The sequence below is a fragment of the Cervus canadensis genome, chromosome X, assembly GCF_019320065.1.
Source record: "Cervus canadensis isolate Bull #8, Minnesota chromosome X, ASM1932006v1, whole genome shotgun sequence".
NCBI lineage: Eukaryota > Metazoa > Chordata > Mammalia > Artiodactyla > Cervidae > Cervus > Cervus canadensis.
The window spans coordinates 66,839,707-66,855,682 of record NC_057419.1 but is presented as its reverse complement, the minus strand read 5'-3'; the positions used below and the strand labels follow the sequence as shown (position 1 = coordinate 66,855,682).

Sequence of the window (15,976 nt, the reverse complement as noted above, 5' to 3'; positions counted from 1 at the left end):
GGGAGGGGGAGAAGGAGGCGGGCAAAAAGGGGAGGAGGGGGTGGGAGGAGGGGGAGGGCGAGAGAGAAAGAGAGACTTTCTAGACAACTTCAAGTTTTCAGAAAATATCCTACTCATCTTTTCTTTCATATTAAAAGTAAACCTATGTATTTTACATTCCTAGGAGTCAGGAGTGAAGCTGAAGACCAATTAACGCTGGATGCTTTTGAAGTTGGATGAAACCTTCATACTGATCTAACACGATTTGCACGTATTATGGGTCTATGTGACGATAGGCCTATCGTACATAAAATGTCATCCTTTTAGCCCTCTTGTGTAATCTAAGGTCTAATTCTGTGATTAATTTAAATATAGGTGAAACATTTTCAGATAGCTTCTAATTAAAGACACACACTGAGATAAAACATTATCACAATTTCTCTAAAGATAGCATAGGAAAGAGTTTTCAGAGATAAGTGCTCTTAGACTACCAAGAGAGAGAACTGTTGTCCCCCTAAAACCTCCTGAAACATAGTTTTCATGGTCACACTCATGTAGGATTAAAATGTTTAATCTCATTGTCTGCAACTGACTACAGTCTAAACGTCTTCCTTCTAGGTTTGATTTCTTCTTCTTCTTTTTTTTTTTTTAGGTTTGATTTCAATGAAAATGAGCAATGCCTTGCAGGCAGACTCCTCCTTATTTCAAGGTAAACTTCAAGTCAGTTATTTTCCCTTTTACTTTGAATTACTAACCATTTTTGCAGTGCATTTGTACTCTTCCCCCTCAGCTATCATTTTGCTCTTTAATAGACTTGCCAGTTCTTCCAGATCACTCAAACTAGGAACCCCGGAAGCTTTTAGCCCATTCCCTAGTTGGTTTTTCTATCTGGAGTCACAGCTGCTGCTGTCCTTTGCTAAGCTGTCACTGTAGGTATCTTCCTGTCCTCATTCGCCCAAAGGAAATTCAGCTCTCAATTCCTCAGGGATCATATATTAGTCATCTAGCACAGAGCCTGACAGTTGGAATTTATCAACAAATATTTGCTGGATGAGTGAAAAAGAGCAGAAACAACCTGTCACTTCAGTTGGTGGGCTTCAATCCTCATCTGGATGACCTAATGGTCATCCAGAACCACCAAGGCTACCAGAGCCCACCTGTGAAGAGGTCAACAGCCAAAGAGAGATGAACCTATGATTCCTACTCACTATAGTAGCATTATTAACATTTCCATAATGGGCAGGCTTTTACTCAATGTCCTCCTTTTCACACTTGTCATAGAAGACAGAGAAGTCCCACAACTTCTCTAAAACCCATAAAATTTTAGGTTAACATTAGCGTCAGTATCCTTAATCCAGTTTAATGTTCCTGTAATGCATAATTCCACTGATAGTATGTAAAACGGAGATCTGTGCTAGCAAAATAAGAATATGATGGTCCTTGTCATACTTTATCCTAAGAGCACTGCAATGAGTTCTAATAATGGTATAGCAGACGAGATTGATGCTGATAAATGGATTTTCCCTACTTGTTCTTCTACATCCTTTTTATCTATCTTTGGATTGCCACGTAATGACAATATTTCTTTGGAAATCATGATTAGCACCATTTATCCTCAAGTATATGTAAAGAGCAATTAATTTCTGTGCCCCACCTAATCTTCCAGTTCAGCTATCCCCCCACTTCCTGTGTAAATCTTTGTCCAGAAGCTTATCTCCTATATTTTACTTCCCCTAGTACTTTTGTCTACACCATCTCCTCACCCATTTGCTTATGCCCTGCAACACGCTTTGGACTGTGTAAGCCCAAAGCCAAACAAAATAAATCTTATGAAGGCCAGTCATGTTAGACGTATACAGGGAATGTCATACTTTGAAATTGAAGTCAGGTTTTCAAAAGCAGTGTATATGTTTAATATTTAAAGTACCTTTGCTGTAGTCAGAAACCTTACTTTATATTGCAACTGCTGTTTCTAGTTCAAAATGGATTACAGTTTTCTTCCAAAAAATTATTTTCCAAAATTATCAAAGAAGGTACTGCAACATTATAGCTAACTCTATTTTTTTTTCATTTAATTTAAAGATGGTGTGAACAGGATCTGAAGACACTGTCTTATCTTTTATTAATATCTACACAGAGTGGATTAAATTTCTGGAAAGTTAAATCTGCACAGAGAATCCATAAATTTTTTGAGGTCAGAAAACAAAGCATAAAAAGACTTAAATCATTTAAAGCTTTAAGCATTGAGACCAGTGAATAATAAACAAATATTTAATTGGATCTTATATCATTTACAATATATCTTCAACCCCCCAAAATCTTAATTTCCCTTCATCAAGTTATAAATTTTTGCTCACTTGCCAATATTTTACTGCTTTTTTTTAATTTGACCCCAATATAATAATATATGAAGACATCAGGATAAATGAAAGATCAACACCTGTGTTAATGCTGAAACTACAAATAAGTGCTTCATAATAGAATAGCCATCTCTCCCCTTTGGGACTTATATTTTCCTAAAGGACACACCAATTACACAAATACTTTAAATACTTTTTGCTATGTGATAATATCTTGAATATATACTTTAAATCAAAGAGAAAAGAGAATAACATTTATCTTCTTTTTAAAATAATTTAAATGTGGTGGGTTATTTTCTAAGCTTAAAGTAAATGATAAGTGAACCAAATAGAAAAATCAAGTATTTTTAGACATTTGAGGTTTTCTGTTTGATCTTATTATTTTAATAAGAGACAAAGTAAAACACATAAAAACACAAAATCCTACCCATCACATTTTAAATAATGCTCAATTTTCAGAAAAGCAGTATGCTTGTTATACTTATTACTGATCTTTAATAGAAATAGATTTAAAGGGAATGTCTTGGAAAGAAAGTGTACTTTCATTATTCCCTGAGAAGCTCAGTGATTATGAGGAATGCCAAGTAGAGCTCAATACTCTTACACTTGGAATTGTGGGGGAAAAAAGTCCTTTAAAAGATCAAGATCTTTGATAGCAATAACAAAAACTAAATTTGCCAAAGGTAGAGCCCTCCTCTTATCAACTTCAGGCAAGAAGCAATCTTTTTCTGCATAGTGAAAAGTAAGCCATCTAGGAAAGATCTGTGTGACTGCAATAGCATAAAATTGACTGGAAGCTTGAAAAAAATACTTTTTAAGATTAAAAAAAAAACTTACATGTTGGTTCTTATTTTATTCTGAGACACATTAAGAGGACATGAAATTGTTTTCACACACAAAACAGTTCCCTCATGATGATTTATCAGAATTGCCTCTTGACCTTCCCTCAGCTTTATCCTCTTCCTCAGTGAGTCTCCCTCATCGCTCCCTATTCCTAAACCAATAGGAAGAATTTCCTTCAAACCCTTAAGCCTTGTATCTGTTACCATAGAGACAGGCATCATAAGATAGCTGCTCAGTAACATCCTCATGGAAATAAAATAAGAATCCTATGGGTTTTATAGGAATTGCCAGTGCTACCAGTGAGCAGCCATGGCATCCTTCCCTAGAAAAAAGGCAGGGATTTTAGTTTTACAAGCATGGAATTATAGAGATTGTCACTTATGATGGTAAACCCAGAATCTCTTAAAAGTCAAGCTTAGGATCTAATTACAGTTTCTCACATGATCTGGATAAAAAAATTGCCTTGTATCAGTATGTTCAGGGGACTAGCTCACAAATAATTCATTGCTAACTTTTAACTCCAGCATGTCATATCAACCATTTACTAACAGTCTCAACTGCTGTTTCAGAATGTAGAGGATATATTTTGACTTTTATATTCTTTCATTCTCTAAACCATATTTTGATCAAGAATACACTCACCTATTTAAAAAGGTATGCACCTCTCTGGATCGCTGTAAATGCAAAAGCCCCTTAGAAAGTCTATAGACCCATGAAGAGAAACAAGGTGGCAGCCAGGAGGTGACTTTACTGGTTTCCCACTGACTTGTTTGCTTTCTGTAAGTCTACTGAAATCACACGATATTTGAACAGTAACACTAAAAGTAACTTAATCTAAGCAATTAGGTAAAATCAGCCAGATCAATAGGCTTAGGCTAAGCAGACATTATAGATAAGTCACTGATTTGAGAGACCTCAAATTTTCTTACAGACATCATAAACAAACATTCCTCAGCAAGTAACATCTCTTAACAGATTAACTGCCAAAATGGCCCCCTCATAAACTCCTAAGCTGTATATCTGAACCACTTTGCAAAGTGTGCAATGCTTACACATAATGGGTGATCACAACTTCTGTTTATGATCTTTGGCTGATATTTAATGGTTGGTGAGCTTGTTCTAGACATGTGACTCAATGAGCAAAAAAAGCAAAGTCCCCTTACAGACTAGAGATGAATTCAGCAAACATTTTACCCCTAGGAAGGGCCTGATAATTAATCTTTTTGGCTTTGTGGCCCAAATGGTCTCTCCATCATTACTTAACTGCTGGGTTAGTGTGAAGACAGACGAAACAATCTGTAAATAGAGGTGCCGCCTGCCAATTAAACTTTATTAATAGACACTTATATCAAAATTTTATAATTTTTATGTTACAAAATACTATTCATCTTTTAAAAAAATAAGAAATATAGAAACCACTGTTAGTTGGCTAAACAGAAAGAACAATGGCATGTGGATCATAATTAGCTGACTCTGGCAGGGAGACACTCCAAGAAATATCTGAAAAGAAGAATTTTATTTATGTAGTGACTAGACTCAGAGATTCTTAAAATTAGAAATGATCTCAGACGTCTTCTTCACATTCTCTTTAATGCAGGAACTCCACTCCCAGCAATGAACACTTCAGAAACAAGGAACACAGTATCTCACAAAGTAGTCAATTCTCTGCTTAAATAACTATTTAAAGAATTTTCTTTCCTCAGTATAAGAGAGGTAGAAATGAGTCTAATCCCTCTTCCACTCTGTAGCTCATCTGATATTTGAAATTGGTCTAACTTTTTAAAATTGTTTTTTCCTTCCAGCATTCATTTTCTTTTTTCCTTTTTCTAGGACCTTTAAGACCCCTCAACTGTTGTAGATTCTAACACCCTTCACCAATCATCCAGACATATTTTTTTTCCCACTGAACACTTTCTCAGTTGTTAAACTTTCTTTTAGACCATGGTATGCCTCTAAAAGTGTCCCTTCTAAGCTTCATTCTCTTTTTCATTCCTTCCAGGAAGGGTACATTTCTAACAACATTACTTTGTTTTATTTTGTTTTGCTGTCATATGAGACTGTGACTGAAACTGAAAGATGGCCAACAAAATCATTGTCTTTTTCAATGAATAACTGCTAAGCTATAACTCTTTAACATATTGTTCTTGTTGGAACGATTTTTGAACTTTAGTGCAAGATGTCATTTCTCCTAAAATATTATCTTTTTTGTGTCATCAAATTTTCTAGGTGATCCTAATCCTTTGGTACCTAAGAATTCATTTCTTTTCTTAGTCGGGCAAACTATTTTGATCTTCCTTCTTGTTTTTGAGATTAACATTTCACAGGGCAAAAGATCAAAGTCAGAATTACAGGTCACACTATGAGAGATTAGTTCCAAGTCCGATAGATCCAGTTAGATAGAACTATAGAACAGCCCTGTGAGAGCCTCCCTCCTTGGTTTACAATGATTCATTAATTGATAGAACAAGACAGAAGAGTTTATCAAGGTAATTAATCTACCAGACATGTCAAATGGCAACTATATCTCCATCTTGACTATATCATAAAAATCTTCAAAAAACTCTATGGTATAATCAAAATAACTAGCCATACGCCATACTGTTTCTTAGAACCTTGGAGAATTACAGCCTGCATTACCTTACCCTTCAATTCTAAACCATCTTCCTCAAGAATTCTCAGCTTTTCCCAGTGAGGGAAAAATATTGCTTATTTTTTCTAAAAATAAAACAAAAAAATTCCAATAGGGACAGTTATTTAATCCCCCAACTTTTCTCCTTTCCCGTTTTAGTTTGTTAATTCCAGGACAAAGTTAAAATGCTGCCATGGCTCTCTTTTTAAACAGTCTGATTTTTTCAGAAGTATGTGTGTGTCTGTGAGTACACACTCATTTACATGGCTTATTTGTGTCTTTTGTTGCTATTGTTCTTAAAATATAGAAGACATGAGAATTGGAGAATAAAAGAAAGGGGCAAGCTTCTCAGGAAAACCACTTCAAAGCACATCTCTTAACTGACAGTGTCTCCCCCTGCTCATCTTTCTAGATGAGGAGCAGAACATCTGAAGGCAGGCCACTCCATCATAAGTAGGTATTTTCACTAGACAATATTATCATTAAAGGATAACAAAGGAACGATTTTGATTAAGAAAATAATGTTGCCCAATAAAATTTTTTACCTAAAAGAAACAAATAGTTGCTATCTTTGCTTTTGTTGTATAAATGCCTTAAAAAAATCTAGGTTTGTAGATCGGGGAACACCCACAGAGATTTATACATAAATTTCACACTTTAAAAATATTTAAATATTTATAGTACATTTCATTTGTCTCACCTCTCTTTCACACACTATTTCGATTTTTTATGCATTTATTTTTCTTTTATTCCCCCTGAATCACTTCAGGAAATACAGAATTAAGCAACTGAGACTTGGAGACCTCATATGTTATCATTGTGCATGCCAATCTTGTTCCAGAGTCAGCAAGATCAGCAATAATTTCCAACTCTCATAAATACGTTCAAAAATAAAGAGCTGCCTGCTCTTCAGGTGTGCGGCCCAAAGCCTCTAAGATTTCATTAATAATCAACAGCTGGTGCCACCTAGCGTCTGTCCTCTTCATTCATCCGTGGAATCAAATACAGAGCACTTCCTAATCACAAACGAAGCTGCCTGAACGACAAACAAACACACAGGGTCTGGGGAGTCCTGTGGCTGATTTAAATTACACTATCCTCATTGAAACAAAAACCTTCTTTTAAAGGTAACTATGGTAACAGGAGGGTGAAGCTAACAGGAAGCTCACATTCTTCTCACAAGAGACAATTCACAAAAGGAGAGTCCTACTAAAGATGTAATGTAAAAGAGTTTTTCCAGACTTGAACTGTCACTAAAAATGGTTATAAAAAGTTGAGTAATACGCTTGACAGAAGAGAACTGAGTTCTAAACAAGAGTTTAGGTACAGCTGATTTTTGTCAACCAACCAAGAGATAACCCTCTATCACTGTGATGCCAAATTTTGTTAGTCTGAGTTCTCAAAGATCAAACAAGTACTGTAACAGACTGTGCCAAACATATAGAGTACTCAAAAGTATGAACAGGAAATAATGAGGTTGCCTGAACCACATTAATTTTAAAAATATTTCCAGCTAAAACTATACATCTAGGAAATTATTTTCTTTCCTGCTGTACATATGAATTATGAATTACATATTCAACCACAGTCATGCATGCTTCAAGGTTAAAAAGTACTTTTCCAAATCTCTATTTTTCCAAACATAAGTTAGTAATTAATTTGGATGAATCCAAGTAGTCTAATTAGCCCATCAGTTCCTGATTATTCACTGATATTTAAATACATGTCATTTTTAAGTCACTCTTTCAAAGAGGAATACGTAATTGAAAAACATGGACTAACGTTCAGGGGGAAAAGTTACATAACAGCCAGTAGTGTTCCTTGACCAGATTGACTGAGATATTCTAATTACTACAGAAAAGGTACACCAAATGTATGAGCAACGCTGTGTACACTGAAAAGTCATATTAGGTGTTCATACATGATAGCCTATTAACTTGGATCAATCATTTAGCTAGTCAGGTTACAGGGGAAACTGGGCAGAGAGAGCAAAGATTCTCTATCATATAGATAGTTAACAATCACGCTTTTCATACTTAGGGAAATAAATTTCTGTATTATTTGACATCTGTTTTAAGCAATTACTTCTTATAAACAGCTTTGAATGTTTTATTTTCTTGTTACCCTAGTGGTGATAAAAATCATTTCAATATGTTTGGTCCAATATATAGTCACTGACAGATCCCCAAGACAGCGTATGAAGACAGAATATGGAAACGATGGAGAGTTTCTACAAAAAGCTAAAATTGTCCCTCTTTTCCTCAAAACTTTATTTTTGGAGCCTAATACAGCCCAGGCTCACGCTCCATTGGTTTAAAAGTACTTGTAAGTATAATCCACTGACTGTAGGGGAAAGAAATATTGCAAAACAGCAAAAGGCTTCTAAAAATTGCACGCAGGCAAGAACGAATGTAAGACAAAACTCATTAAGGTTCCAAAGTTATTAAATAAACAAGTGCTCCCATATTCAAGAATTTATCATTTTCTGTCATTTTTCATTAACAGCTTTCAAAGCCCTATCCGAAACAAGCTGATACAGAGAAATTAAGAGCAGTAATCAAGCGAGAAATGATAGACCAGCTGGGTCGACATCAACTTGGCAAAACGTGAATACAGTTCAATAGCTGAAACAGATGCTAGAGTTGTTGAAAAACCCTGCAGGAGATATTGATGTATTTTCTTCATATAATGCAGAATGACTGAATAAATGTCAAAAGCTAGAAATGAATGAGGAGAAAAGACTGACAGCCAAACTCCTCATAAAACAGAAACCAAGTGTAACAGTTTTCAGTCTATCCAAACATTCTATCCATTCTCATTTTTCTCAATGTCTGAATATGCCAATAAATCAATCAGTCCTTGTAACTAAATGGCATGTAAGTGAGCTGGGGTAGATTTCCCCAAAGATCCCCCCCACCACCACCACCTCGTCATCATCTACCTGGAGAAACCTAGACTCTTGAAAAACACTTTATTCTAACATCTTCTAACACTGATTTCTATCCCAGAAGTGTTTCCCCGAGGTTGAAGTCAAGCACATCCCCCCCAAAATCTAACGCAGCACAAGGAAATGTTAAAATCCATTCGGTAAAAGCAACACTGTTTGCAGAGTTTGAAGAGCTCGGCAACATACCCCAGCTACTAACAGCTGCTTGTTCAAACATATGCTTTGTCATGGTCAGCTTCTAATTGTATTCATAATGATGTAATAGCTTTAATAATCCTACCTTCCATGCCAGCTGTTTTTCCTGTCACTCCATCATGCCAATAAGTTGGCTGCTGCAACAAATCAAGATAGTGCAAAACAGCATCTTTCTCCTGATTCTGTCATCTTCCTGAAAGCATTCTATTACTGCCGACTGCTGGGAACCAGAAAGTCTATTTGAATTCCAACAGCTCCCCTTTCGCATGATTCAAGTTAGGTTAGGTGGGCATGCCTAACAAGATTCTCTCAGTCATTTATTATGCAGCTGCTACAACGTCGGTGTGGTAACCACTCTGACTATCTGATACGTCAGTCGAACAAAACCTACACCTCGGAGCAAACACAGGAGCCAGAGCAGCGTTCTGCATTTAACGAGCGTTCTTCCTGCCTAAAAAGCAGGGGATCTGCAAATCTCTTTCACTATCTCCTCGTTCCTCACTATGGATGCAAAGCCTCTGGGTTAAATTATTTTCCTAACTATACCAAGAGTAGAGTTCCTTTGTCACACATCATAGTATTCACGCAGAAATTTTGGCTAATTTTCACTTCTCTTCACAGCCTTTAAAGGATAAAAACTCTCTCTTCTGCTTGCACTTTTGAAATAGGGATGTTGTGTGCTCAATTCCACATCTCTGCTTTAGTATAACACATTGCATGCACTCTCTCAAATGGAATTTGTCTCTTGTGATTCCATGGAAATTTTTCCAAGAAGAGGGCTTTTTTTTTTTTTCAAGAAAATATTTATTTTGCATGTTGGAGATATTTAAAGTCTGGTATTCTGTATGTTTCTCCTAAGAGTGGACTTTATACTTGAAATTTTGACTTAAGAGAAGTGCTTTCTTTACAAGTAAGAGATTAGCTGACTCTTTCAAGCAACTTATTTAACACATAAATATATATCATTTTAGAAAAATGCATTTTCTATTTTCAAAATACCATTCGTGAATCAATATTTTTTTTAAAAAAATTACCACTGCCATCATTTCTACAGTATTAATTTCAACCAAAATTTTTAAGTACACCTCTCTCTTGTAGGGTTAATATTTATAATCTGAAATGATGAAACAGAAATTGAAATATTTTCATAAGAAAACTCTTTAAAAGGGAGAAGTGATAAAAATCTTACGTTTCCTTTCAACAACTACTCAAAATTCAGTTTAGTAAGGGTGTATCCCCCACCCCGATGAAATGTAAATAGCTTGTTGGGTTTCTATTATGAAACTATAAGCAGTAACTCATTCATCATGTGTGAGCTATGCCAATGTCACTGTTCTGAAATACTGTTTCCCTAAGTATGTGTGTGTGTGTGTGTGTGTGTGTGTATACTTTTAGCTATACTACTTCCATTTTAATTTTAATGTAACGAACACAAATAACCCTTATATATTAAGACATATATATTAAGTAATTTAGAGTTTATTAGGCTCAATTTATAAATGACAGGGGAAAAAAAATCTCAGAGAGAAACTGAATCCATTTGAACCCAACAAAGTTCCTCTAATATCATCCCATATAGCAGTTTTGAAAATAGTAGTTTATCAAATTACTCTTAATTTACAAAAAAATAAAAGACTTTTGTGCTTAGCTATTTTAGGTGTTGTGAATAGCATCAATCAATGCTATATGGTTTTGTTTCTACCCTTAGACTCTGTATATGTCTCCACCTTCTTCTCTTGGCTCTCCTCCTTCCCGTCACACTCTGTTCCAGCCACAATGAACTTCTTTCTGACTCTTTAGAAGACTGTGCCCCTTACTGTCTCTGAGATAATTGCATTTTCTATTTCACCTTTCCATAAGCCAGCTCTCACTTTTGATTCCCTACCTTCCATCCAATATTCAAGTATCAGCTTGAAACATAATTTGCTGTTGGCATTTTTCTTCCCCTAGATAAAATTATATTCCCCTGTTATGCAGTTTCATAGTACCTTGTACTTCCTTTGTCTTCAACATAATAATGGCAAATACTTATATAGCAGAAGGAGGTGGGTGCTGTTCTCACATATGCAACATATATATCTGTGTGTATCTATCTCTTACTACCATATTGATACTTCTTCATTCCTCATATGGAACCTACAAGGGTGATTATTACTACATACATTTTATCCATGAGGAAAATGAGGCTCTGAAAAGTTAAATAACTTGGCCTAGGTCACACAACTTTATTTAACTTTGCATTTCCTGATAAAATATTAGTTCTTGAGACTGGAGATTATGTTGGTTTTGTCCATTGCTAAATCCTAACACTAATGCAGTACCTGGAAAATATGATGCTATTCTTCATTCATCCAGCAGAACTTGCTTTGCACAATGCCCTGGAGTAGGCACAGGTCACATGGTGACAGTTAAAAACAGATATGAATCTTATTTTCATAGAGTTCATGGGCAAGGGTAAGAGGTCTGAGGATCCACAGATAGAATTCAGACATCTATTAACTTAGATGAGAGATAAATTACATCTATATTTTCATCAGCCTCTAGCATTGTTTTCATTTGTGTGTGTATGCTACAAACCACAGTAGCATAAGCAACATATGTGCTCTTTTTCTGGAATAAAAGTCACAGAATTTCCATATCACTGCTATAGATGCTGCATATATCCCCCAGTATTCTTTTACATTCATTACTTTGAAATTATGGTAATCATTAATTCTACCACTATATTGTGTTACTTAATGTGTTAATAGGAAGTATATATATTATTATACTACAACTTTTAAAATATTTAAAAAACTTTATTTCAGTACAACTGATTTCTGTTACAGTCCTAAATAGCTTGTGTATTCAAATATAATTTAAATACACTAAGCTAACTGTCAAAGGCTTAAGATGTTAAAGCTTTAATATGATCCAGCAATTCCACTCCTGGGCATATATCCAGACAAAACTATAATTTGAAAATATACATGTGCCTCCATGTTCACAGAAGCACTACTCACAATAGCCAAGGCATGGAAATAATCTAAACGTCCATAGACAGGTGAATAGATAAAGAAGATGTGTGGTGTGGTGTTACACACACACATATACATACACACATATATACACAATGGAATACTACTCAGTCATAAAAAAGAGTGAGATAATGCCATTTCCAACAACATGGATGCACCTGGGGATTATCATACTAAGTGAAGTAATCAGAAAGAGAATGACAAATACCGTACGATATCACTTATATGTGGAATCTAAAACATGACACAAATTAACCTGTCTGTGAAACAGAAACAGACTGAGAGACATAGAGAACAGACTTGTGGTTGCCAAGGGGGAGGGGGATGGGAGAGAGATGGATTGGGAATCTGGGATTAGCAGAAGCAAACTACTATATATAGGATGGATCAACAAGGTCCTTGGTATAGCACAGGAAACCATAATGAAAAAAGAATATGAACTAGAATATATACACATTTTTGTGTGTGTATGTAACTGAACCACTCTGCTATACAGCAGAAACCAGCACATTTTACATAAATTATACTTCAATAAAAATAAGATTCTAAATGTATATACATAAAGGATGTTAGGACTTCAAGCTTTCCCAGGTGTCAAAGGGGTCTATGCCAGAACCCCCGGCCTAGAGGATAGGAGAATACAGCATACTGGTTTATATCATTATCTCCAATATCTGACAACCTGGGTCCAAATCACACATGCATGATTTAGTGTTCATGTGTTGTAGGGCAAGTTATCTTCAATTTACTCTTCCACGAAATAGGAATAATAATTGGTCTTTTGTATTCTTGCTGGGAAGATTAAATCAGAGAATAACTGTGAAATACTTAGTAGAAGGCCTCGCATTTTAAAACTTTTAATGACTGTTATGTATTATTATTGGAAACACCAGATATAAAGCTATTATGACAAATAAACTGTGAAATATATACAAAGGATTTACAAAGTTTCTTAGCACAGGAACTGGGCCTCTCATACACTGACAATGGAAATGTAAAATGGTAAAAACCATTTTGAAAACCAATTTGGCAATTTGCTAAAAAAGGTAAATATATACATACTTTAAGAGCCATGTTTACCACTCAGAGAAAATGAAAAGCACATGGCCACTTAAAAAAAAAAACAAACTATACGTGAATATTCACACCAGCTACATTTGTAATAGCCCCAACTGAAAACAACCTCCATATTCATCATTCTGTGAATGGATAAACAAACTACTGTATATCTATACAACAGAATACAACTTTGCCATGGAAAGGATTGGTCTATTGATATATGCACCACCATGAATGAAGTGCAGAAAAAGCATACTAATTGAAAGAAACCAAACAAAAAGAGTATGTGCTGTGTGATTCCACTGACACAAAACTCTAGAAAGTGCAAATCAATCTGTCATGACAATAAACAATTTAGTGGTTGCACAGGGAGACTAAAGATGAAGACCAGGGAAGAAGTGCTATAAAAAGTCATGAATAAGCTTGTGAGGTGATGTACATGACCATTATCTGATTGTGGTGATAGTTTCATGGAGATAGATATATAGACAGACTGATAAAAACAACATATTAAGTTGTACATTTTAAATATGCACATTTAATTAAATATTAATATACCACAATAACTATTAAAAACCTCTTTTTTTAATCAGACTTGAGATCATTCCAATTTAACCAAAAATATGAAGCAACATGGTATCACTTCCTTAAACTTTAACCTACAAAATGTCACAATAAAGAATGCATGTTCTAAATAATTCTATCAACTACATGTAATAATCCTGATGATCCCAAGAAGGTAACTTTTTTCCCCACCATCTGATGTTTATAGCTTTTCATGTTATGATTGAATAATCTGAATAACAGAGAATAATTCTGCCTTATTCAACATGCCCACATTTTTAAATTTATTGTGAGCAATATAAACCAGTAAAAAAAATAATTAGGCTGGTACACAATTAACAGCTGCATAAAATCTAAGGTATTAATCAATATTAGCTTGTTGCCATGTAATTCCATGTTGCAGAGAACTTTGGGAGATGTTTCCTTTGTGAAATAATGATTAAAGATTAAAGAACTTGATTTTATAAGTGAAGTGTTAGTCGCTCAGTAGTGTCAGACCCTTTGCAACCCTATGGACTGTAGCCCTCCAGGCTCCTCTGTCCATGGAATTCTCCAGATAAGAATATCAGAGTGGGCAGCCATTCCCTTCTCCAGAGGATCTTCCCAACTCAGGGATCAAATCTGGGTCTCCTGGATCGCAGGCAGATTCTTTACCTGATTTTTTAAGTTATCCTCATTTCATAGCAAAGGATATCATGTCAAACTCAGTGAGTATTTTGAGGGGAAGATGGCTGAAGAGAAGTCAATTGAATCTATGTGACAATAGACTGAAAACCATCAAACACATCCCCAGAACATTTTCTATTAAAAGTACTGACATGGTAGAAAATTTAGCCAGATCACTGAACTTTTAAAAACCATTACCTCAGTGAAGTTATAGTGGATCAAGGAAAAGCAGAAACCTTATCTTCAGAATTTGAATCTAACACTGTTCTCCTCCCTAGTCTAGATAAGCCAAAATATATCAGGATTTTGAAAACATACACACACACACACACCAGCAACAGATCATATCACAGTCTCGTCTCTCCCATTGCCTCTTGTCACCCTTAGAACAAAAGCTCTTATTATACATGAACAAAACTTTCTCTTCTCTTCTCTCATGGTACTTCATATACCTTGAATTAATTTTCTCTAATCACAGTGGTTTTACTTCCCTCCAAACATTCTGAGATTATTCCCACCTTGGGATGTTGTCATTAGCTGATTCTTCCTACCAGGAGCATCCTTCCATAGATATTACAAGGCTCACTCCTCTTCATCCAGGTCTCTGTTCAAGTGTCACCTGCACAGAAAGCCCTTTCTGTCTAAAGCAACGTTTCCCTTACCTTAATCCTTCTGTATTTCCTTAACTCTGTTTTACTTTTTTAAAATAACACTTATATTACCACCTGACATCAAATTATTGATTTCAATCATTCATTCAAACTTTTCTTAAGCACTTACTTTATGCCTGACACTGTCTGGGTGTTTGGAATAGTATTGCCTTCACAAAGCTTGTGGTTCTGTGGAAAACAGATATTGAACACAATCAAATGTGTGATTCAGAAAGGAATGTGATGAGAACTACAAGCTGAAACAGAATATTTTTAGAAGCATATGATTGAAGGACTGCTCTTAAAAAATACTAAATATGGAACTAAAGGATACGTGGTAATTAGAATAAAGATACAAAGTACTATAGGCAAAAAGGGAATAAGGCATGAATCCATTCAAAAACTGGAAAAAAAACCACATGATAATTGGAGTACAGTGAATGATAGGGAGAGTAAAACACAATGAACAGGATGAGGGTGTCAAGACAGGCAGGGTTTAGATCATGTGGACCTCATTGTCAGCCATGTTAAAGGTCCTGGAGTTTATGTCAGGAACATGGGGAAGTCACTGAAAGGTATTCATTGAGTGAGTTACATGGTAAAACTGTATGTCAAATATACAAATCAGAATGTCTGGGATTAAAATGGGGTGGGGGATAATTCTAGAAGTATGAAGGCTTGTTAAAAGGAAATTTCAGTATATCAGGGAAGATGACTACATCTGCTAGCAAAAAAGAGAGGAAGAAGCAATAAGCTTCTAAAGATATGTAAAAGGGAGAACTGATAGACGATAACGATTGATTGGAAACTGAAGGTTTAGGAATATGAAGGAGTAAACATTTACTTCCACACTTTCAACTTGAGCAATTAAGAGAATGGTGGCAGCATTTCCCGGAAAAGCCATGTTGGAAAATGACAATGACTTAATTTGTGTTTCTGTTGAGTTTGATAAATTTGGAAGACATTCTAGCAAAAACAAAGGAGGACAGATATTAGAGCCTAAATTTCAGAAAACAAACATTTAAGATATGCCATCATTTGATAGTAAATGAAGCCACCCATTTGAA

General features: G+C 35.3%; 1 protein-coding gene across 7 annotated transcripts in view; it reads right to left on the bottom strand.

The window, feature by feature from the left end:
- DMD (dystrophin) overlaps positions 1-15,976 on the bottom strand; it is a 2,532,480-nt gene that overhangs the window by 2,235,973 nt on the left and 280,531 nt on the right. Inside the window, exon 1 of one of the 7 annotated variants that reach the window (XM_043457702.1) lies at positions 9,039-9,148. The exons of the other annotated variants lie outside the window; for them this stretch is intronic. Within the exon in view, the coding sequence (XP_043313637.1) occupies positions 9,039-9,045 (7 nt within the window). The 5' untranslated portion in view covers positions 9,046-9,148. Of the gene's footprint in view, positions 1-9,038; positions 9,149-15,976 lie in introns of those variants that run through there. 7 annotated transcript variants of the gene reach the window in all.